This window comes from Fusarium fujikuroi, chromosome FFUJ_chr05, assembly GCF_900079805.1.
Source record: "Fusarium fujikuroi IMI 58289 draft genome, chromosome FFUJ_chr05".
NCBI classification, from domain to species: Eukaryota; Fungi; Ascomycota; class Sordariomycetes; order Hypocreales; family Nectriaceae; genus Fusarium; species Fusarium fujikuroi.
In genome coordinates this window covers 1,472,965-1,491,669 of record NC_036626.1, presented here as the reverse complement: position 1 = coordinate 1,491,669, position 18,705 = coordinate 1,472,965, and the positions used below count along the sequence as shown (strand labels likewise).

The 18,705-nt window shown below is 47.2% G+C and overlaps 4 protein-coding genes, besides 1 other annotated feature; 2 read left to right on the top strand and 2 right to left on the bottom strand.

Moving 5' to 3' along the window:
- Positions 1-5,331: 5,331 nt before the first annotated feature.
- Positions 5,332-5,421, top strand: a tRNA (tRNA-Glu).
- An 808-nt stretch (positions 5,422-6,229) lies between these two features.
- Positions 6,230-6,717, top strand: FFUJ_07237 (uncharacterized protein; the record flags this gene model as incomplete). XM_023577467.1 has 2 exons in its annotated part: positions 6,230-6,263; positions 6,317-6,717. 2 exons carry the CDS (start codon positions 6,230-6,232, stop codon positions 6,715-6,717), a joined length of 435 nt encoding a protein of 144 aa, XP_023430534.1.
- A 2,902-nt stretch (positions 6,718-9,619) lies between these two features.
- FFUJ_07236 (probable NADH-ubiquinone oxidoreductase 19.3 kDa subunit, mitochondrial precursor) lies at positions 9,620-10,535 on the bottom strand (the record flags this gene model as incomplete). XM_023577466.1 has 3 exons in its annotated part: positions 9,620-10,124; positions 10,214-10,388; positions 10,493-10,535. 3 exons carry the CDS (start codon positions 10,533-10,535, stop codon positions 9,620-9,622), a joined length of 723 nt encoding a protein of 240 aa, XP_023430533.1.
- A 3,513-nt stretch (positions 10,536-14,048) lies between these two features.
- Positions 14,049-15,731, top strand: FFUJ_07235 (related to capsular associated protein (CAP10); the record flags this gene model as incomplete). Its single annotated transcript, XM_023577465.1, has 1 exon — positions 14,049-15,731. The coding sequence occupies one exon, from the start codon at positions 14,049-14,051 to the stop codon at positions 15,729-15,731; it is 1,683 nt and encodes a 560-aa protein (XP_023430532.1).
- A 578-nt stretch (positions 15,732-16,309) lies between these two features.
- Positions 16,310-18,408, bottom strand: FFUJ_07234 (GYP1-like protein; the record flags this gene model as incomplete). XM_023577464.1 has 5 exons in its annotated part: positions 16,310-16,567; positions 16,628-17,511; positions 17,567-18,015; positions 18,074-18,214; positions 18,356-18,408. The coding sequence occupies 5 exons, from the start codon at positions 18,406-18,408 to the stop codon at positions 16,310-16,312; spliced, it is 1,785 nt and encodes a 594-aa protein (XP_023431515.1).
- Between the last annotated feature and the right edge of the window lie 297 nt (positions 18,409-18,705).

The window sequence follows — 18,705 nt, the reverse complement described above, 5'->3', positions numbered from 1 at the left end:
TGAACAAGAAATGACAATTTTAGCGCAAGATTTCGATTCAAGTACAGTCTGTAATCCGGAACACCTGTGTAGTCTTCGTGTATCTGTAGTTGGATGATCATCTGTGCTAAATAGTAACCCCTTCCCTTCAACCCCGATCCGATCGATAGACTCGCATGTTTTCTATATCTCTCAACGCCTGGTTGTCTCCAACTTCGATGTGCTTATCGGCACCAACGACACATGCTTTCTCAACTCCGTCATGAGCTATGGTTGACAGCAGAAGCAGTCTACGCGTCTACATGGGTCTGGATGTGTTTGATGTTGAACTTGATGTACCACTTGGCGTCGGAGTGTGCTTCATGGAGTATCAATTGTCCAGACGCGAGTTCAATTTCCTGTCATGATCTCCCAGCGTTGCGCATCATGTACGGGATCTGGATGTCGCAGCAAGGAACGTCCGATTGATATCAGTTGCCGTCGACAACCCGGAAGAGGCGAATGCGTCGAGCCAGAGTCGGTCCGCAGCAACAACTCGTGGTTGTCGATGCAACAAGCACGCGAGTGAAGCTGAACTGGAGATGAAACGAACCAACAGGCTAGAGTTGAAATCACTGAGGGGAAGCACGTTAGATATACGAAAGCAAGACAAGACTGCCACGGTGATGACTTACAAACAACGGGCAATTGGTTGGTGAAGATTGAAGGTGCAGCCAAGGAGACACAGTACGTGTCATCAAGAATTCTGCTGGATAAAGGTTTCCATCGCCAGCCGATGCGTAACAGAGATTGTGTTGGTTGACTTGGGCGTCCAGCAACCCGTATTCAGATCCTGGCAATTCAGATATAACATCTGTTCCGTCATAGCCAGCTGAGTCACGTACTCCGAGCCCTTGAGAGTGTTGCTTGGAATGTGATGAGACAATCAGCGATTCAAAGAAAGAATGCGACTTGGCTGAACAAGACTGTGGGTGTGTGTCTTGCTGACGAAGGAAACGAAGGTCGAGTCCCGATACCGTGAAAGAACGTGCAACCGCAGACTATATCCCGAAGCTAAGCACATCACTCTGTATGACCAACTTGGTATTGGATGCAAGCCTGGGAGAGGGATGTATTTGAGTTTTCGGTAGAACAATGCTGTTCGATCATTCCGACGATGGTCTAATCTCCTTGGTTGAACTTGGCGAGGTTTGTGGGTAATGTTGTGACCAGGAACTCTAAGCTGTATCCAGTCCACCGAAAGCGAAAATGCCTGGGTGCCAACGCATATAGCTCTGTTCGACAGAAGGCAACCTGGTTGTATAAACTCGTGCGAGGGCATTGCACTCAAAACAGTTCAGTCTCTTGTCTCATGGAGAGTTGACCAGGATGGCCCAACAGGAGGTTGGTTCCCATGAGTCTCCTAGTCCAAATACCACGATGAATGAAGCCAGATGATCTGGACATCGATATCTTGAAGAAGAAAGGCATCGTGTCTCCAGACATCGTTGCTGTTGACTGTGCCCACCATGGTGATGTAGCGCCAGCCATATCGGTTGCTGAGCTACCCGCCTCTGTATCAATCTCACCCAGATTGCGATTTATCTTGTGACAAAACACACCTTGGTGGAAGCGATGGCGAGTCTCGGGCTATGAAGAGCCTGAATTCCATACAAACGATGACAGAGATGAGTTTGTGAAGGGGCGGAAAGGCGGAGGAGAAGGGTCGGGAAGGCATAGAAAGTTATGAAAACAGTGGCGGTGTTCGATGATCCATACGGTAGCTGTTGGCAGTCGATAATGGTCATAGAAGGCGAAAAGAAAAAAGAAACCCAAACACCAACCCAAAAAGATCGGGGGGCAACGTGGTGATGGACGAGGTACAGTTAAGCGCGTTTCGTCCGACGCGCGCCTCAAACCTGGTGCAAAGTTTATTTTTGCATGAGGTATACCAGAGACAATAAGGACGAGTCTCTGGCTCGTGTTGCTTTTTGAGCCAACCAACCAGCAGTTTTCATGCTATGCAGTTTATCCTCAGGCTGCCGTAGATACGTAGGTCCGAGCTGGGTTTTGTGAAGGGAATTTGTGAAAGGAATGCTTTGCTGCTGATCTTGGAAACAAAACGGAAATAGAATTTCCATGTAAAAGAAGGAATGCTTTGTGCGATAACCGCGGTGTGAAAACCGGAACTGGGGAAGAGGTCTTTTTCATGTTAGACTTGATGTTGGGTATAGAGATAGAAAGATAATGCTAATGTGAAGGGAACGGAGTGTTTTTTGTCGCAGGATAGGTGTCTGAAGAATCGACATCTGCTTGAATCTGATCAGATCAAATCCTGAGATATTAGCATTTTGAATGTATTCATCATTGGTTTGGTGTACTTACAAGTTTCTTGCTTGAGCAGGGTGTGTCTCGGTAGAAGAGACATTGGAAAAGAAAACTCCGCAATCGATGCCAGCACGAAATGCGGTACGCTTGGTTGCGTGCCGGAGGGGACCAGTTTCTTAGGCCCTGTCTTTTACTCAGAAATGAGTGGCGATTACCAGAGGTGACTCTGGCTGGCTTGGGGGGTGCTCAAGGTGAAGAAACGAGATGGGAAAGGAGAGATGTCAGTGACAGAGAATATTCCGCAGTAAAGTAGCATGAGCTCTGGTTTGTGATACACATTCGAGTCAGTTGCTTCGAGTAATGAACCGTCGGGGCAGATTCTGACTGTTTGGGGGTGCTCAAGGAGGAGAAATCGCTATGGCAAGGGAGGAGGGTTGAGAGGATGTTGGAAAGGGAGAGATATTGAGAGGAAAATAAAAAAAGCTCCGCATTCGATGCCAGCACGAGATGCGGTGCGCTTGATTGCGCGCCAGAGGGGACCAGTTTCTTAGGCCCTGTCTTTTACTCAGAAGTGAGTGGCCATTACCAGAGGCGACTCTGGCTGGCTTAGGGGTTGGCCATGGAACTCATTCTCCTCTTCTTGAGCGACCCCCAACATCACGGGGCAGAGTAGTAACTGTCACTGTTATTTCGAAGCGTCAGAGTCATGTTGTCCTCAGTAAGTCCGGGGCTCGCGTATGGGAACACTGTACTTACCAGGTTGTGGTGATGGTGATGCTGGGGAGAAGGGGAGAGGAGGGGGGAAGGTGGAAGGAAGAGGTTTTATAGCAAGAGAGGCACAGTTTCTCAACTCTGTGCGCACACGAAAAGGGGGTTCGTTTGCCCTAAGGTTGAGGTTGTTGGCCGTGAGTGATTCAATGGACAGTTGTTGGCAGTCGTTGACAGTGCCACAGCACCGCAAGGGTAAGAACTCCAAGAACTTGTGCCAAACTTGACATAATACGTGTAGAATTTGGCGGTATCTCATGTATATAATCTCAATTCTGTTGTTTTCCAGCTAAGGTAGTCTTTGTGGAGTGTAGTAGGTCTTGGCTTACCCCTGAATCACTTTGCTGGCCAATTTCCAATGGCTCTTGAAACTCGGGAAGATATTTTGCAATATCTTGATAATGGCTTACTTCTCGGAAATAAGGCTGTCTATCCTTCGATAAAAAAACACTTCAGTGACATATCTAGGCGGTAACATGAGCTGTGTTTGAGAGAACCTTCGGCAGCATAAAGGCGCAGAACTCATGTCATTCCAGGTTGACAAAAGTAGACTCGTGGTGGTGGGCGTAGGTAAAAAGGATACCGCCCACGTTTTTTACAAAGAATTCCCTGAGGAATCTACTAATGACGCAGTCCCAATAAAACTGGTCTTCATCGTTGCTCTTATGTGGTCCTTCTGCGACCAGTTCTTGATTGCACGGCAGGCGTTGGCTTTCACATTGTCTCTGCTGTAGCTCCAAATCGTTCCCGCACGGATCCAGACGCACACTGTCAGGACCCAGGTTCAAAGGGTCCTTGGAGCTCAATGCAAAGTGTTCCATCTGGAGAATATGTCAGTCAAAGGCGGCTCCAGTCTGATAATGTGACAGTTGCTCGTGGGGTGAACGCTTAATCTAGACGAAGAGCGAGGGGGCCGAGGCTTTTTGGGCAGTAGTTATGGAAGAACTACAGTCTGGTGGGAAAGATGCTTTCAATGCTCTTGAGCACGTCACGAAAAGCACTCCCTTAACTAGCCCTAGTATGTGTGGCATTAGTTGTTAGTCCCAGTTTTTTGTGAAAACGGACATCGTTGACAGTGAGGATGTGTAACATACCAACGTCAACACAAACCAAGCGAGCTCTTTCTGTAGCAATTAGGGTCGACGTAGCTGGTTGAGGAGGACCAGTGCCACAAAGTTTATCAGCAAAGGGGTCGCGATCGGGTTGCGGTGCTAGTTTGTTCATGTCAAAAAGTAGGAACCCAAACTTCTCGGTCACGGGGCAGAATCAACTCTATTTTGACATCGACTTAACAGGACATAAAATGGCTTAGTGAGGGGTTAAGCCTGTTGTAGAATCATCGTTGTATAATATGTAGGTAGAGTTATACATCTTCGTGGGACATACCAAAGGGGCCATCGTGGCGTCTCTTGCAGGGTGTCCGTCCTTGTCGACTCAGTGCATTCGCTAAAGAAAGCTGACCTCTGTCAAGTGTTCCGAACTTCTTGTGTGTGTGTTGTCTCTGGCTAATGGCCGGTTGGGGTGGTATGTTGGTGGGAGGGATAGTGGTATATCCTAACTATCAAAAGATTGATCCATTCAGACCCAAAAACAAAGAAACTCCAAAGCACACCTTGAATTCCATTCAAGATTGCTTCAGTAGTTCTCTTTAAGGCAGTCCCAGCCCCCCCCCCCCCCCCCCCACTCGATGTCCCTGAAGCAGTGCTCCTATTCTACCAGTTGGCCGTGTTCATGGGTCGGTCGTTGAGGACTATAAAGGTCCATTCAATGTCCTCAAGTTTGATGGTTTCTCTCATGCTTTTGATAGCGTTATGAAGGGGTTCTGTCTAGTTGTAGCAACTGTTCCCCATGCGCTGCAGGATCATCGGACTTGACTGGTCGTGACAAGTCATGTCACGTACCCCTGAACTGGCATGGTTTCAAAATATTGTCCTGTGACGAAGTCTCTCAGGTTCAGCTATCTAGTGTCAACAGTGAAGGGCAGGGGAAATGAAAGAGTTCCCAGTGTTCTTGAGCCAGGTAAGATCAGGCAAGCATTCAAATCGAATTTGCTGTAACACACTTGAATAAGTGACAATCGCTATTGGACTTGAGTATCTAAGCCCAGTCGACAATCAAGCCAGAGTCAGAAGTTGCAGTTTGCATGGCCCTGTCCCCAAAACAGTATTGAGCATTGAGTAGAACTGATCGCAGACCTCTCGCAGGTTAGCAAACTATGTAATCAGTTCCACTTCACGGCCCGTAATGTGGCCCTTTCTCAACAAAGCTTCATATCGATCCGGTATGGTGTAGTGGCTAACATTTCGCGCTCTCATAACCTGAGAGATCAGTTCCGCGGAGCCCAGGGTTCGATTCCCTGTACCGGAGTCCCTTTTTGCTATTCCTTCCATCCAGATAGCTGTAGTGAATTAATCTTCTTTCTTAGTTGTCTATTTATCTGGATGCGCACACACAGGTGCCATGTGGCTAGACCTTGAGTGTATTTATAGCTTGTCTTATTATAGTTATTATATCCTAAAGGCTATAAGAGCCAGTCTTTAGAGTCTGCAAGCTGATTATGGAGCTTTGAAGGAAGCCTGCGAAAGGATGAGTGAGATGTGAAGTTGATGACTGGATGATTTAAAGAGGGTATAGAATGAGGTTGAAAGTGATCTCCAAGCGGTGGAGAACAATGGGAGGAATTGATAATAAGTGCCGAAAAATAAATGCAACTTGTGATATTTCTATTGTGCTCTCCTCATATGGGTGGCCAGGAGAGGAGGCTTTGAAGTCGGCCCCTGATGGCCCAGATTTGCAGCTACGCAAAGGAACTCTGTAAGCACAATTCTTCCATTTGTGTTCTATCGGACCCCCGCGAGCCATGCTTGGTTGATATCTACGTTGGCTCCAGGACCTATTACCCAGAAATATGCGGACACTCGACGTGATATCAATCAGTAACAGTAAGCAACGAACGCATCCAAAACCAAAGGTTTTGTTTGCTTAGCAGAGTATAACTTACTTGAGCGGATCCATCTTCCGTGCAGACACCTTCAATAACGGCCTTGCTTTGTACCTATCTTGAAGAGAAACAACATAACGATGGGTCATTTCCCATCTAAGCGACCTGATGTACATCTTGAGAAGAAACGAGATGTGTCTTGCGTGTATACCAGTGAAAATGTTGTCTGCCACGATGGACTTGGCTTTCTCCATGATTAAGACACCATGTAGCTGTCTTTACGCTTTCCCACCAAGATTACTTACAAGCGTAAGTCATCAGATGGACTACTGCAACTGTCTATCTTGAACTTCGTTGTTCCAGTAAGGCGTCATCGGAGTTCACCTCCCATTAGAGAGGACCGACAAGACGATGGTGCAGCCCGTAATCGAGGAGATATTGACAGAGCCAGCCCCTACGAGGACATCGACGTGGCTGAGGGGGTTTCTGACGATGAGATTTCTGATGAACCACAGGATCCAGTTGTATCAGATCCCTTTGCCCAGAAATGGGTAACCCGGCTAATATCTGCAACACAAGAACCGCCAAGAGATATCACTCGATTCCTCATACCAGGTATCACGCTCCCTATAGTCAACTATCACAGCCATGCTCCAGAGAGCGAACGATTTCGCAGAGATCCAAGACTTAAAGATGCTCAAGGGAGAGGATTTCAGGGATGAGCGACGAAAGTAGGCTTTCTAAAGCTTTTTCGGCATCTTGAGATCTCAGCTTTAATCAAATCACTCTTTGGGTCTATATAACCAAAAGCTATCTCCTTACTCGGTAGGAAGGGCCTGCCAAAAGTTGATGATGGCTTTCGTCTGTGGGTGTATATCTTGACTGCTCCCGTCGGTAGGGTATGAGTGTTGTATTGTCTGGTGGGGAATTAAAGAGGACATTAGGATAGTTTTAGGATAGTTTTAGGGTACCTACTTTCAGAGTTTAGGATAATTTATGATGATATTAGGATACTATCATCTAATGTTATCCTTAAAATAGCAGGGAGACTTCTCCGCAGGAACTGAATGCGGCTTGTTTGAAGCACGGTAAGAGCCTCACAGACAGAGGTACCTATCAGTAGCAATGCCAACTTGCTTATATCCTGGCTCTCTGTGGTACTAGAATAGATGAGAGCCGGTTTTGGACAACTAAGGGACGAAGAATCTCAGTAGTCATATGACTGAATAGCGCATTTAAATACCATAAACTTCAATACCAGCACAAAGTATATTGCGAGATTGAAGCATATAGCTAACCAGACTACTGTATTAGATCTATCATATCTAGCTAACTCAAGATCTGTTGGCCTCATTGCCTAGCAAGTCACTTGCCTAGCGAAGAACTTTCAAATCTTCTAAGCTGATGCCACCATCTTCAACACTTGGATCGACTGAGACTTTTGATCCAAGAGTTCTATCTCACTGCCGCATTAAAACCGACCAGACTACGTAATATCATTGTGAACCAAACACAACAAATACAGTACCTCCCTTCTCGATGCTTATCGAGCAGTTGGAAGAACATCAGTCACTCATAGAAATCTCCGGCAGGGTCGATTTCACCACAAGGGCTATCACTTGTGAGAATTGTATCCAGCCAGGTCAGTTCAGGGAGAAAAACCTTTGCACATCTTGTTGTGTTCGATGCAACTGTGGGTATCACGCAAGTCGCCGAATGGGTTAATGCTAGCTGAGCGGTTTTGCTTCTTGAAAAGGAGGCTGGGTCTGTACCTTTTAGTTATTTCTTCATCCATTATGCAGGTAGAGACGAAAGGGTAAGAGCATTCTACCAAGTTGAACAACTGCTTGAGGGGGTCCATTGTCGAGAGGATCAGTCTGGTCAAGGAGTTCGACCATCGGAAATTCACTATCGATTCAATACCAGAGTACTGAGATGGATGCTAGTCTGGCGAAGCATTCAAAGATAGCTCATCGTCAATATTCTGGTTCTGATCATCTCGCGCAGCAAAATGCTCGGCACCTATTTCCATTGCCACATCGCTAACAGCCTAAACTTAGGATTAACTTCACTAAGCTTTTATCTAGATCCTAAAGTCATCATAAGGATTATCATAAAGATTATCATAAGCTTAGGTTCTGCCCCGGACATTTCTTCCTGTGATAAAAAGGTTTCTCTGCTTCACATCACCACGATCACTTATTATACACCCACACACGCGATATCAATCATGTAGACTGTCATTCTCCCTGCTCGACCATTTCTTGTATCAACCTCCACTCCCCTGATCATCGCCCTGTCCAAGCCTCTTCCACTATAGACCTCAACATCCAAGATCTCCCCCCTGTTGAGATCGTGTACTTACTCCTTGCATGACCAATTCTAAAAGAAATCTCAGAACTGAGAAGCAAGCATGCCCTCTTTCAGATTTAGGGACCGAGTTAGCCAAGTTCAATCTTGAAACCGAGAAATATTACCTCATAACAGGATCTATGTCAACCTCCCATCTCATCAACATGGTCCGAGCCATGGTTGAAGACAGCACTTCTGAGAATCCTTCTCCAGATAAGAAATATCTCATAGATATTTCAGCGAATTCGGAAGATATGATAACCACATTGCTATCTACACCTTTACGAAATCAAGCCAATTCTTACGGAAGAGATGGAGTCAGAATTATATAGAGCCTATCTTCGAGGGTGGCTGGGACAACTCAACGTATCTTCTTCCTTGCCCCTTCTTCCAGTAAGTACTATCGTCGCTCAAGAACGCGACCTGACAATCGATGGTATCTGCGAGGCTTGTAAGGATCGTCTGAACGAACCAAGGCGCGGTTGAGACTCATCGAGTCTCGGACTACAACAAGAGTTACGCCAGAAAGACCGCCTTTTATTAGATCACCATATGGACGAAGACTAGGGGGAACGAAGAGATGACGGCAAAAGAAGAGTAAGGCCAGTTAACCAGTTGCATTTCTTGTTGGAAACTAATTAAGACCAATCTTGCTCCTGTTAACCAAATGCCATTCAAGACGGAGAAATTCTCACTGCTGATATTGCCATGCTCTGAACCCGGGACCGATCTAGAATTTCATCCTTACACTTCAAAGCTTATGGAACCAGGATACTTGTCGACATTTGAGGATTCTTCTGATAGGACTGCTCACATTAAGGGGAACTCAAATTCCCCTTCTATCAAACTCACTTGATAGTCAAAGCCAACACTTACCAAAAGGGCACGGTCTTAATCAGCGCAGTGGTCGAGGATGGCAGCCCATTCCCTTGGACAATAAGCATTCGACTTGGTGTATTTAAAAGGTCGTGCTACTCCTTTGAATGACATGTTTGCGTCAGGTATAGACCATCCATAACCACAAAGTGCATTGAAGTTTTTAATAAACTGGGAAGAATGCCTTTGATTCCTTGTCCTCCAGCAAGGAAAGTAAATACTACAAACTTTAACATAGGAGATGGAGCTGCTTAAATTGTACATGCTTCCATGGGCGCCATCTTCCTCAACGACAACCATTCCACTGCATTTCCCTTGAATAGATCCACTGAGAGTACTGCCTTGACGCAATTCGGCTGAATCTGAATCTCTGATCAACTCCTCTGCTCTGAATCCTTACTTTCTGTACCAATGTCGGGTAATGCGAGTGTTCCTCATTTTCCGTTGGAGTTGGAAGATTCCGTACATCAATGCTTCACTCGTAGGAGGACAGCCTGGGACATACACGTCAACAGGGACTACACGATCGCAGCTTACTAGGGAGTTAGCCGGACTGTATGAATGAGGGGGGGAGTTGGGGGACATATCTCGGACGACAGAGTAGCTGTAGTGGTAGTATCCACCACCATTAGCACATGAACCCATGGAAATAACCCAGCGGGGATCAGGCATCTGGTCGTAAACCTGTCGAAGAGCAGGGGCCATCTTGTTTGTGAGAGTTCCAGCAACAATCATGACGTCGGATTGTCGTGGCGAAGCACGGAAAATAATACCGAGGCGATCCTGATCGTATCGGGGGGTGGAGAGGTGCATCATTTCGACGGCACAGCAGGCCAGACCGAAGGTCATGGGCCAAAGGGAGGACTGACGAGCCCAGTTGGTGACGGCATCAAGTGTGGTCCTGTTGAATGGAACAGGTTAGTGCTGGTCCAGTATTTGGGTAACGAAAGCGATTTTCTCGACACAAGTAAAGTTGCAGGATTAACATACAGTGCATACTGCAAGGCACCCTTAGGAGCAACCTCGCTGGGCAGCGGAACCTCTCTGCGAACCTTTCCTACACCAGTTGCGGAATGAGTCTGGAGGGCGCTCGCATCGCGGCGAGAGTTGGTAGTGAAGGCGGCAGCGGTAGTTCGGAAAGGAACAATGGCAGTTTTAGGCTTGACTATTGTGACAAGTGAGGTCAGTAACATGTATTGGCGTCGCGATGATCGAATTCGTTGTTCGAGCTATAAAGCTCGCCTGGCCGGAAGAGTTCAAGGCACGCACCTCGAAGGGCCATTGAAGCCGCGGACCGCGTGGAAGAGAGCATTTCGGGCGAGATAACGATTCGGCAGAGGAGCGAACCTCGATCGCACGATATCAGAGGGCCTGAGGAGGGGAGATTGGCGCGGGCGTGGTTGACGGCGTTGGCGGAGCGAAGCTTTCTTGGTTGATGTTGAATGATTCGCCTCTTTGCTTGCCGACCTGGAATAAGACAATTCTGATTGGCTGAGATGGGCTGCTGAAAGCCGTGAATTAGCCGACGTGGTGGGGCACCTCTTCTGGCGATAACCTCGGGGACCTTAGTTATAAGAAAGACAGATGTCGAAACTAATTGACTTTTGGAAATTATTCCTGCGGTGGGAGAGAAGAAAGTTCGAAGAGTTCAGAGCTTTTTTTCGTTGAGATTTTCAATGGGAATCGTTTTGCCTCACGCTCTGTCATTGGGTTCATAAAGTTTCATGCTCCCAAATCCATGACGTTCACATTGCCTCTAGGCCACTTGACGGGTAGCAAGCGAGTTCTCTCCAATCGACATGAACTGGAATGAAATTCGGTGTTCCCGCTCCTAAAGCCAGTGGCGAGAACTCGGTGGTCGTGGGTTTGTGTCTTGATTGCTTTGGCAAGGAGATGGGGGATGTTGCTGGCTTAACACTAGATCTTGGCTCGACGACTACTCAGATGTATCAACATGCCAGGGTGGGTTTGAGAAACTGTACGGATAGTTCCATTGTTCTCGCCTATATGTTGGCCTCAGTATGAATTTAGAGGCCTTTGATACAGCTATTGTCATAATCAGTGTTTGCATGACGGTGTCAAAATAGATACTTCAGAAACGTCTTAATAGCTAAAAGTTGCCAACCATGGTTGATAATAACTAAGCTGCTGGAGTTGCCGATGATGTCTGGCTGTCCTAGTGTACGGAGAATTTTGATGTGAATATCAAGCTGGGATGTTGGGATATTCAAGAAATTTAAATGAGATTCAGTAGGAAAGTATGAAATGTGCACTCCGGGTCTGATCAACGGGTTGAACACTATACGACTATAAGGTAATATTATTGGTTTCCAAGCTAATATTGTTTATTTCTGTGGGTGTTGCTTCTTGGTTTGTATAACTGTAACTGAGCCTTTAACTTCTTGTCTTGGGTCAAGCATCTATTAGCTACGATTTTTGATCGACTATCAGTTAAACAGGGAGTAAATAATAATCGTTTCGCTCGTAATCTAAATATACGATAAAAATAAACTAATAAACCTACTCGGAAGATCTTCCCCAGAGTTTCTCTCCCTTACCACGCGAGAAAGGGGTCGTCCGTTGACTACTGGTACAAAGTTTGTGAAAACCAGTTCGTGGTTGGCTCCAGCGATTATACTAAACAAATGAGTTGGCCTGGATCAGTGACAGGGGTCGTCATTTCGGAGCCGGGGATAGCTGCATCTTCAATCACAGGTCGGTTATGCACAAAGCATGTATTGTATCCGTAGGGTCGCAGTGATTTCATTTCAGATCTTTACAATTAAAGGAAGAACCAATCGAGTCTTTCGGTTTCAGGAATCATGTGGGTTCGTTTGTTCGATTTATTTCATGATCCATGTTTGCGGTCTCGGTTGCTGCCAGCATCGACCCGCCGCTCAAGGATTTAACACACGAGGATACATGAAGCGATCTTGCGTCTGTACATATCATGGCTGACCGTAATGACCGTAGCTAGACCCGTAAGTGATTTATTATGTGACAGTTGGTTGATAGTGCACCCTTGAAATGAATGTCGGCAAAGTGACAAGCATTACCAAGGGTAGTTTACTTGGCGTATTGAATACCAGAATGCTTAACATTAAACCCTGAACACATACTGTACTCCGTACAGACGGGAGTACAGACACCGCACGCAGTGTAGTGCAAAAAGAAAGACATTTTATGGTTACGTTTACACGTTCCTCGTCATCCGCTATTATGTCACTTTGCGTATGCAAATGGACAAAAGTCAGCCACCACGCGCCAAAGCAAAAACTAGACGCGAGTAATTTTATATGCATAGAGGTGTATCCCAGGTAGTCAGTAGTGAAGATGCTGATGTAAGTTAATATCTTATCATCACAATGACAAGATCGATTCTAAGAGATTGACAACACATAAGTAAAAGACTCACAAGAGGCGTGGATTCAATTGATAGCTGCTAAAGCCATAAATAGCATTCCAGACTAAAGTCAGTGGATAGAACCCAGCCTGCGATCACTAACATGGACCCCAAGCCACCCCGCTAATGGCTAGACGCGGGCAGGATAGTAGTTTCCGTTCTGAGACTCTGGTTCCCCCTTTCTGGCTGCAGACTGTCAATTCATCATTTCCTACGGAAGGTGGGCGTCTCTTGAGGATGGGTAGTACTACGTGGAAAGTGTCGTGAGAGACCAATACTTGAAAAATGGGAATATCCAGAGATAGTTAACAGGTCCAAGGTTTAGGTTAGACTTTGGGTGTTGCTGAATCACATGAAACAACTTAATTATGCTTCTTGACCACGACCTCAAGACCCTCTATACTCACTCCTAAACTGTATACATAAACTGTTCGGTACATGGTACTCCCCTGAAGCGAAGTTCTAACCCACCTGGCTCAGGAAATGTAGCATGATGCATCATCTCTAGAAGCGGACTTCATATGGTGACTAACATGCAGATGATCTGGCTAGAGTTTGAATATCCTGATAAGATACAATTTTGACCACTCGCCCTAGAACGACAAGAACTAGAGAGAAAGCCTGACGACGCTCCTGAGTCTCTCTATGTCCCTCGAGCCCCGGTCTCTTCAATTGACAGTACAACGACAAAGCTCCAATACTACCACCCTGGCTTTAAAGCACCTTGCTCAAGTTAGCAAACTGCACAGGTGGCTCCGCAAATCTCCAAGTAACTTCTCCATGCTCCAACGCCCCCCTCCACTCAGGACCAATTCTTGGATTTGACTTGCGACTTCCCGGCGATTTCCAGTTTCCACCTCGACAGGGCAGGTACTTGTCCTAGAAATCGTTCCCGTTCCACCTGACCTTTCTCAACACCACAACCTCAACTCACCAATTCTCACGTCACTTGTCTGATCTTACCCTTCTCTACCTTTCCTTTCCTCTTGGTCTCTTCTGTCCAGTCTACTCCTGCTCCTACATCTCTTCCTGCGACAAAAGCCACCGCGATCCCTCGAATCCTTACCAAGAGCAACCTCGAACATATCTTTCTCCGTCGCAAGTCCGAATAATATCCTGCTTAAAAATGCACTCTGGTCACGCTCTCTGAGCTTGCATTCGTTCGTCGATGCTTCGTTTTCCCGCTCCTCCGTGGCGCGCATAGACTCTCCGACTCCTCCGGCTCCTGCATTATCTCACATCATAATCGTATCCGTGGCCATGATGTGGCCTCGGTTCAAACAATGGCTATCGAACTGGCCCTCTCGATTAGTCTTCCGCTACCTCAGCACCCTATTTCTCATATGTTTCGCTATCACCAATTATATATTATGGACCAGCAGCCAGGGCTGGGATGTGACAGAACCCAAGGGCCCAGTCACTATGGGCCCAAAACATCCAATTAAGAAGCTCATGGCAGATGCCCGCGCTCGCCATGAGAGCCTCCTTTTAAAACGAAGCCATGATCTTTATGATGCTGCTGAGCGTTATCGCGCCCGCCGAGGACGGCACCCTCCACCAGGCTTCGATAAGTGGATGGAGGCTGCGCTCGCTTCCAATAGCATTGTGGTTGAGGATTATTTCGATCGTATATACAAGGATCTTGCTCCATATTGGGCGCTTGACGCTCACACCTTAGCCAGGCGTGCATCCGCCTGGCATTGGGTCGTGAAAGTTCGCAATGGCGAGGCTACCGGTGTTGGCGATGCAACCGATCGTGTGCCATGGCTTGAACTATGGACCAACCTCGTCAAAGAGTTTGCAAAGGATTTGCCCGACGTCGACATGCCAATCAACTACATGGATGAACCTCGGCTTCTTGTTCCTTTCGACGAATTATCCAGACTTGTCGATCAAGAACGCGACAATCGGCGCATTGCTCCTATGAAAGAGGTCTTCACAAAATTTAAGACTTTGTCCAAGCTCGACGACGAAAAACCTCAGCCTTACGACCCCTACTGGTACAATAGCTCAGCTAACTATTGGGAACTCGCGCGTGTGACGTGTGACCCCAACACTCCGTCACGCAATGTTCAACAAGTCTCAGACTTTAAGGCTCCTGTTGAATATCCCTCAAATTGGAACCCCGAGTACGCTTATAAAGGTTATATCAAAAACTGGACTGCTGCTCAGGACCCTTGTTTGCAACCACATCTGCGCCAAATGCACGGGAGCTTTGTTGCGCCTCTCAGTTTGTCTACTTCTACCGAATTGATTCCATTGTTTGGCGGATCCAAGCTTCCCATGAACAACGAGATCCTTATCCCTGGCGCCATGTACCTTACTGCCGACGAATTCTACTCCGGGGGGGAGAAGATGGGTCCAGCATGGCACGCCAAGAAAACCGGCGTTGTTTGGAGAGGTGATGCTTCTGGTGGTGAGCCGAGAGCTGATGTTTGGCATCGTTTCCATCGTCACCGTCTTATCCAGATGCTGAATGGCTCATATGTTGACAGTGTTGAGCGTCAAGGCGTCAAGCCCAAGACATTTCAACTGCCAACTCCTGATCATTACAACAGCACCCATCGCGCTTCCAACACTATTGGTCAATGGTTGATGCAGATCTCTGATTGCGGGTTTAAGCGTCTTCTATGTGAAAAAGTTGGCTGTGATCCCGTTGCTCCTTATTATCGCGAATTGAAGCATATGACCATGAAGGAGCAGTACCGCTACAAATTTTTGCCTGATACCGACGGCAATTCATTCAGCGCCCGTTTTCGTGGCTTCTTACGTTCCTCGAGCATGCCTCTCAAGGCTACTATCTATGCTGAATGGCATGACGACCGCCTTACTCCATGGGTTCACTTTGTACCCTTCGATAACACTTTCCAGGACCTTTACCCCATCCTCGAATTCTTTACAGATGAAGAAGCCGGCGGAGATACCGCCGCGCGATTTATTGCTGAGAGAGGAAGAGACTGGGCCAGCCAAGTCTTGCGTCGTGAAGATATGCGCCTGTACACTTGGCGTCTCTTGCTTGAGTGGGCTCGAGTCTGTGATGAAGACCGCGAGAAGCTTGGATTCATAAGAGACTTGATAGAGCCCAGAAAGGATTCAATACGGTAAACTGAGTTGAGTCTCGACAGCACATGTTTACAGCACACTGATCCACCACCAAACTGGATGGTTTAGGTGCTCACGTATATATTAATATTCACGGCCTGGCGTTCCGGAGTTGGATTGTTTGTCTATGAGTGGCTGGATATCTGAGATAATGTGGATGGCATACAGGGCGTTCAAAACGCTTGACTGTCTAAAAACCGTTCTATACCTTGGGAGGCAAAACCATGTAACTGAGGCATACCCCAAAACAAATGACGTTGGATGAATGAAAGATAAGGACGAGATGGAATAGAAAGGGTCCTATAATTCTTAATTCTCGACTGTAGGAAGTTGGGCTAATCCACCCTAGATAATAAATGTGATACCAAACCCTACCACAAAGACACATGCTTTGCCGAGTTTGTACAGTCAGGAACCAGATACAAGAGGCAGATGCCGGTCACAGTTTCACATCCTCATTACGATGTCAATATATCGTAGCAATGCCTCATTGCTACAACTCCATGCCACGCCCGTTATGAACCAACTCCAAAAGTCGCTCCCATATGATCATTTAACCTTGTACAAGACAACGGGGTTCTTCACAGCTGTAGGTTGGTAACAGGTTCGCGGGCCGGTTGACCTTTGAGGTGTGCGGCAGAACCCTTGAAAAGGGACTGCCAAATGAAGGCTTCACTCAGGAGTAGCTCGATATCCTTCTCCGTCCAATCCTTAGTGGGAAGGCATTGGAGGAACATCATGATCTCCTGAAAGTCCATGCCCAGGAGCTTATCGGACCATTTCACGAGGAAGGCCGCACACACATATAGATGGAACTCGGAAAATCCTTGCTCTTCAGCCTGACAAGTAGTTAGTTTTTTGTTTTTTTTAAAGTTGCCAGCAGATAGGTGTTGACAAACCAAATAAGTGTCCCACATGCGAACTGTATTTTTGACGCTGATCTCACGCATCAAGAGACAATTCATCCAACGGAAACTAAACTGTATGAATTCAATGCCTTCATTTTCCAAATGCTTGGACAGGTTGCTGTCTATACGTGCTGTTAAATCGCGGAGAGCAGCAACCTGGCGTTGAATCCCCGGTTGCGCCACGATATAGTGGTCCTGGATGCCATCGAGAAGCTTTGTCAGACACCAAAAGGAATCGGCCTCGACAGCGTCTAGCACGGACTTCGGGAGCTGCCCTGGGTCCATCCCAGACTCGATATCAGGATCTCCAATATAAATACCCAAGAAGACTTGCCAAAAAGGCGTTACAAGGTCGTTGATACCCTGCACATAGCCACTGGCAGGATGTCGTACAGCCCACACATAGAGAATGCGCTCAAGTGATCGCTGCGTAGCTTCGTAGCTGTATAGCTCAATATGCGGGTTTGTCCGGGGTACATCGATGCTGATTTGGTGCCAGATGGCCTCATCCAGACCCCTTGTTCGGCCAGCTGGGGCTGTGTTGGCTGCAGTGGTCACGGCGTTCCCTCCTCTCTCGAATGCCTGTCGTACACCATCCAAGTATTCCTTCCGTTTTCTCTCCAAGGTGGCGACCCGGCGCTCACTGTTCGCAGGAAGATAGCTGAGGAGGAGTTGCCAGGTAATGGCGCGTACCTCTTGTGGTACGCCAGACCAGGCGAGTGACCTCAAGTCAGGCAGTGAAATAGTGGAAGCTTGTAACAGCTTCTTGAACTTATTAATACGTGTAATTCGGGAGTTTATGGCATCGGCTTCCTTGGGAGTGGCATTGGCAGGAACCGTGGGATAGTTAATGAGATGCAGAGCGTTCGCAGGGTCTGATAGTCATCGTCAGTACTTTTGCGACAGCGCTTTGAAGTGTGATCAGCAAACCTTTTAAGATTTCTTTATATTGAGGCCGAAGAATCTTCCCCTCACTCTTTTTGGGCATGGGATATGTGGGCGCGGGTCGCTCTATTGCGATGTCGGCACTATTTGAGTATCGTCTCGCTGAGAGAGCATTCGGAGGCCCCTCTGTTGTCGGTGATAATGTACTTGATTCGGCCTTGTTCTGTGTGGCAATGCGCCGTGTTCTCCTCTTCATACTCGACAAACTTGGCAAGCCAAAGTCATCCCCATCATCATCCTCGTAGCCCATCATGTCGTCCTCGTCTGCTTTCCAGTCATCGTTGGTATTGGAGAGAAAGTTGATATAGCTCTTGTATGGAGGTGAACCATTCTTTCCAGGCGTGGTCTTCGGCGGTGGAGAAGCTTCTTGAATCCGGATCTTAGCTGAAGAAGAAGAAGGAGGTGTTCGTGGTCGAGACGAGTTGGAGAGGTTCCTGGCAATTGACATCAGCAAACAAGAACTAAGCATTGAGCAGGGTCAAGCCAACGGACAAAGAGTCAAACTTGAGCATGTCCGCATGCGAATACGAGGCACCAACAACAAGACCTGAGCCATGGCCTGTGGGCGATGTGATGTTTCTCTTTGGAGTAGAGCTGTCTCGTGGTGGCGGTCTCCAAAATGGTGATACGGACCTAGTTGTATAAGCTTCAGCGCACAAGCTTGGGGGGGATGGAACTCCATATCAGCGAATACATACTCTGATCGGTCTGCCTCAAGCAATCGAGCTTATATCAGCAAGCATTCAACATCTCACGACTCCTCGCTGAACGTACCGACTTGGACCATCTCCTGCGGCGGTGGGGCTGTTAGCAGAGGCGGGCGCCATTACGTCGAGTCTCGTGCGTACAGAGCAGAGAGCTTCGACACTGATAGTCATGACTTACAGATTGCGCGGGCTTCTTGCCGCTCCCAGATGACGACCACATGATTCGCTGAAGAGAAAAAAAGGCCGTGGACAAGAGCCTTGGAAGGTATTTCACATGCTGCGATGTAACGCGACGCAATGATGTTGTGAAGTGCAAGAAAGTCAGTAGGTTAGGTTGGTTGACCTATTCTACTATGGATCGATCAAACATAATGGAAACGGGCTTAATTAGGCTGCCCTGGCTCAACCACGAGATCA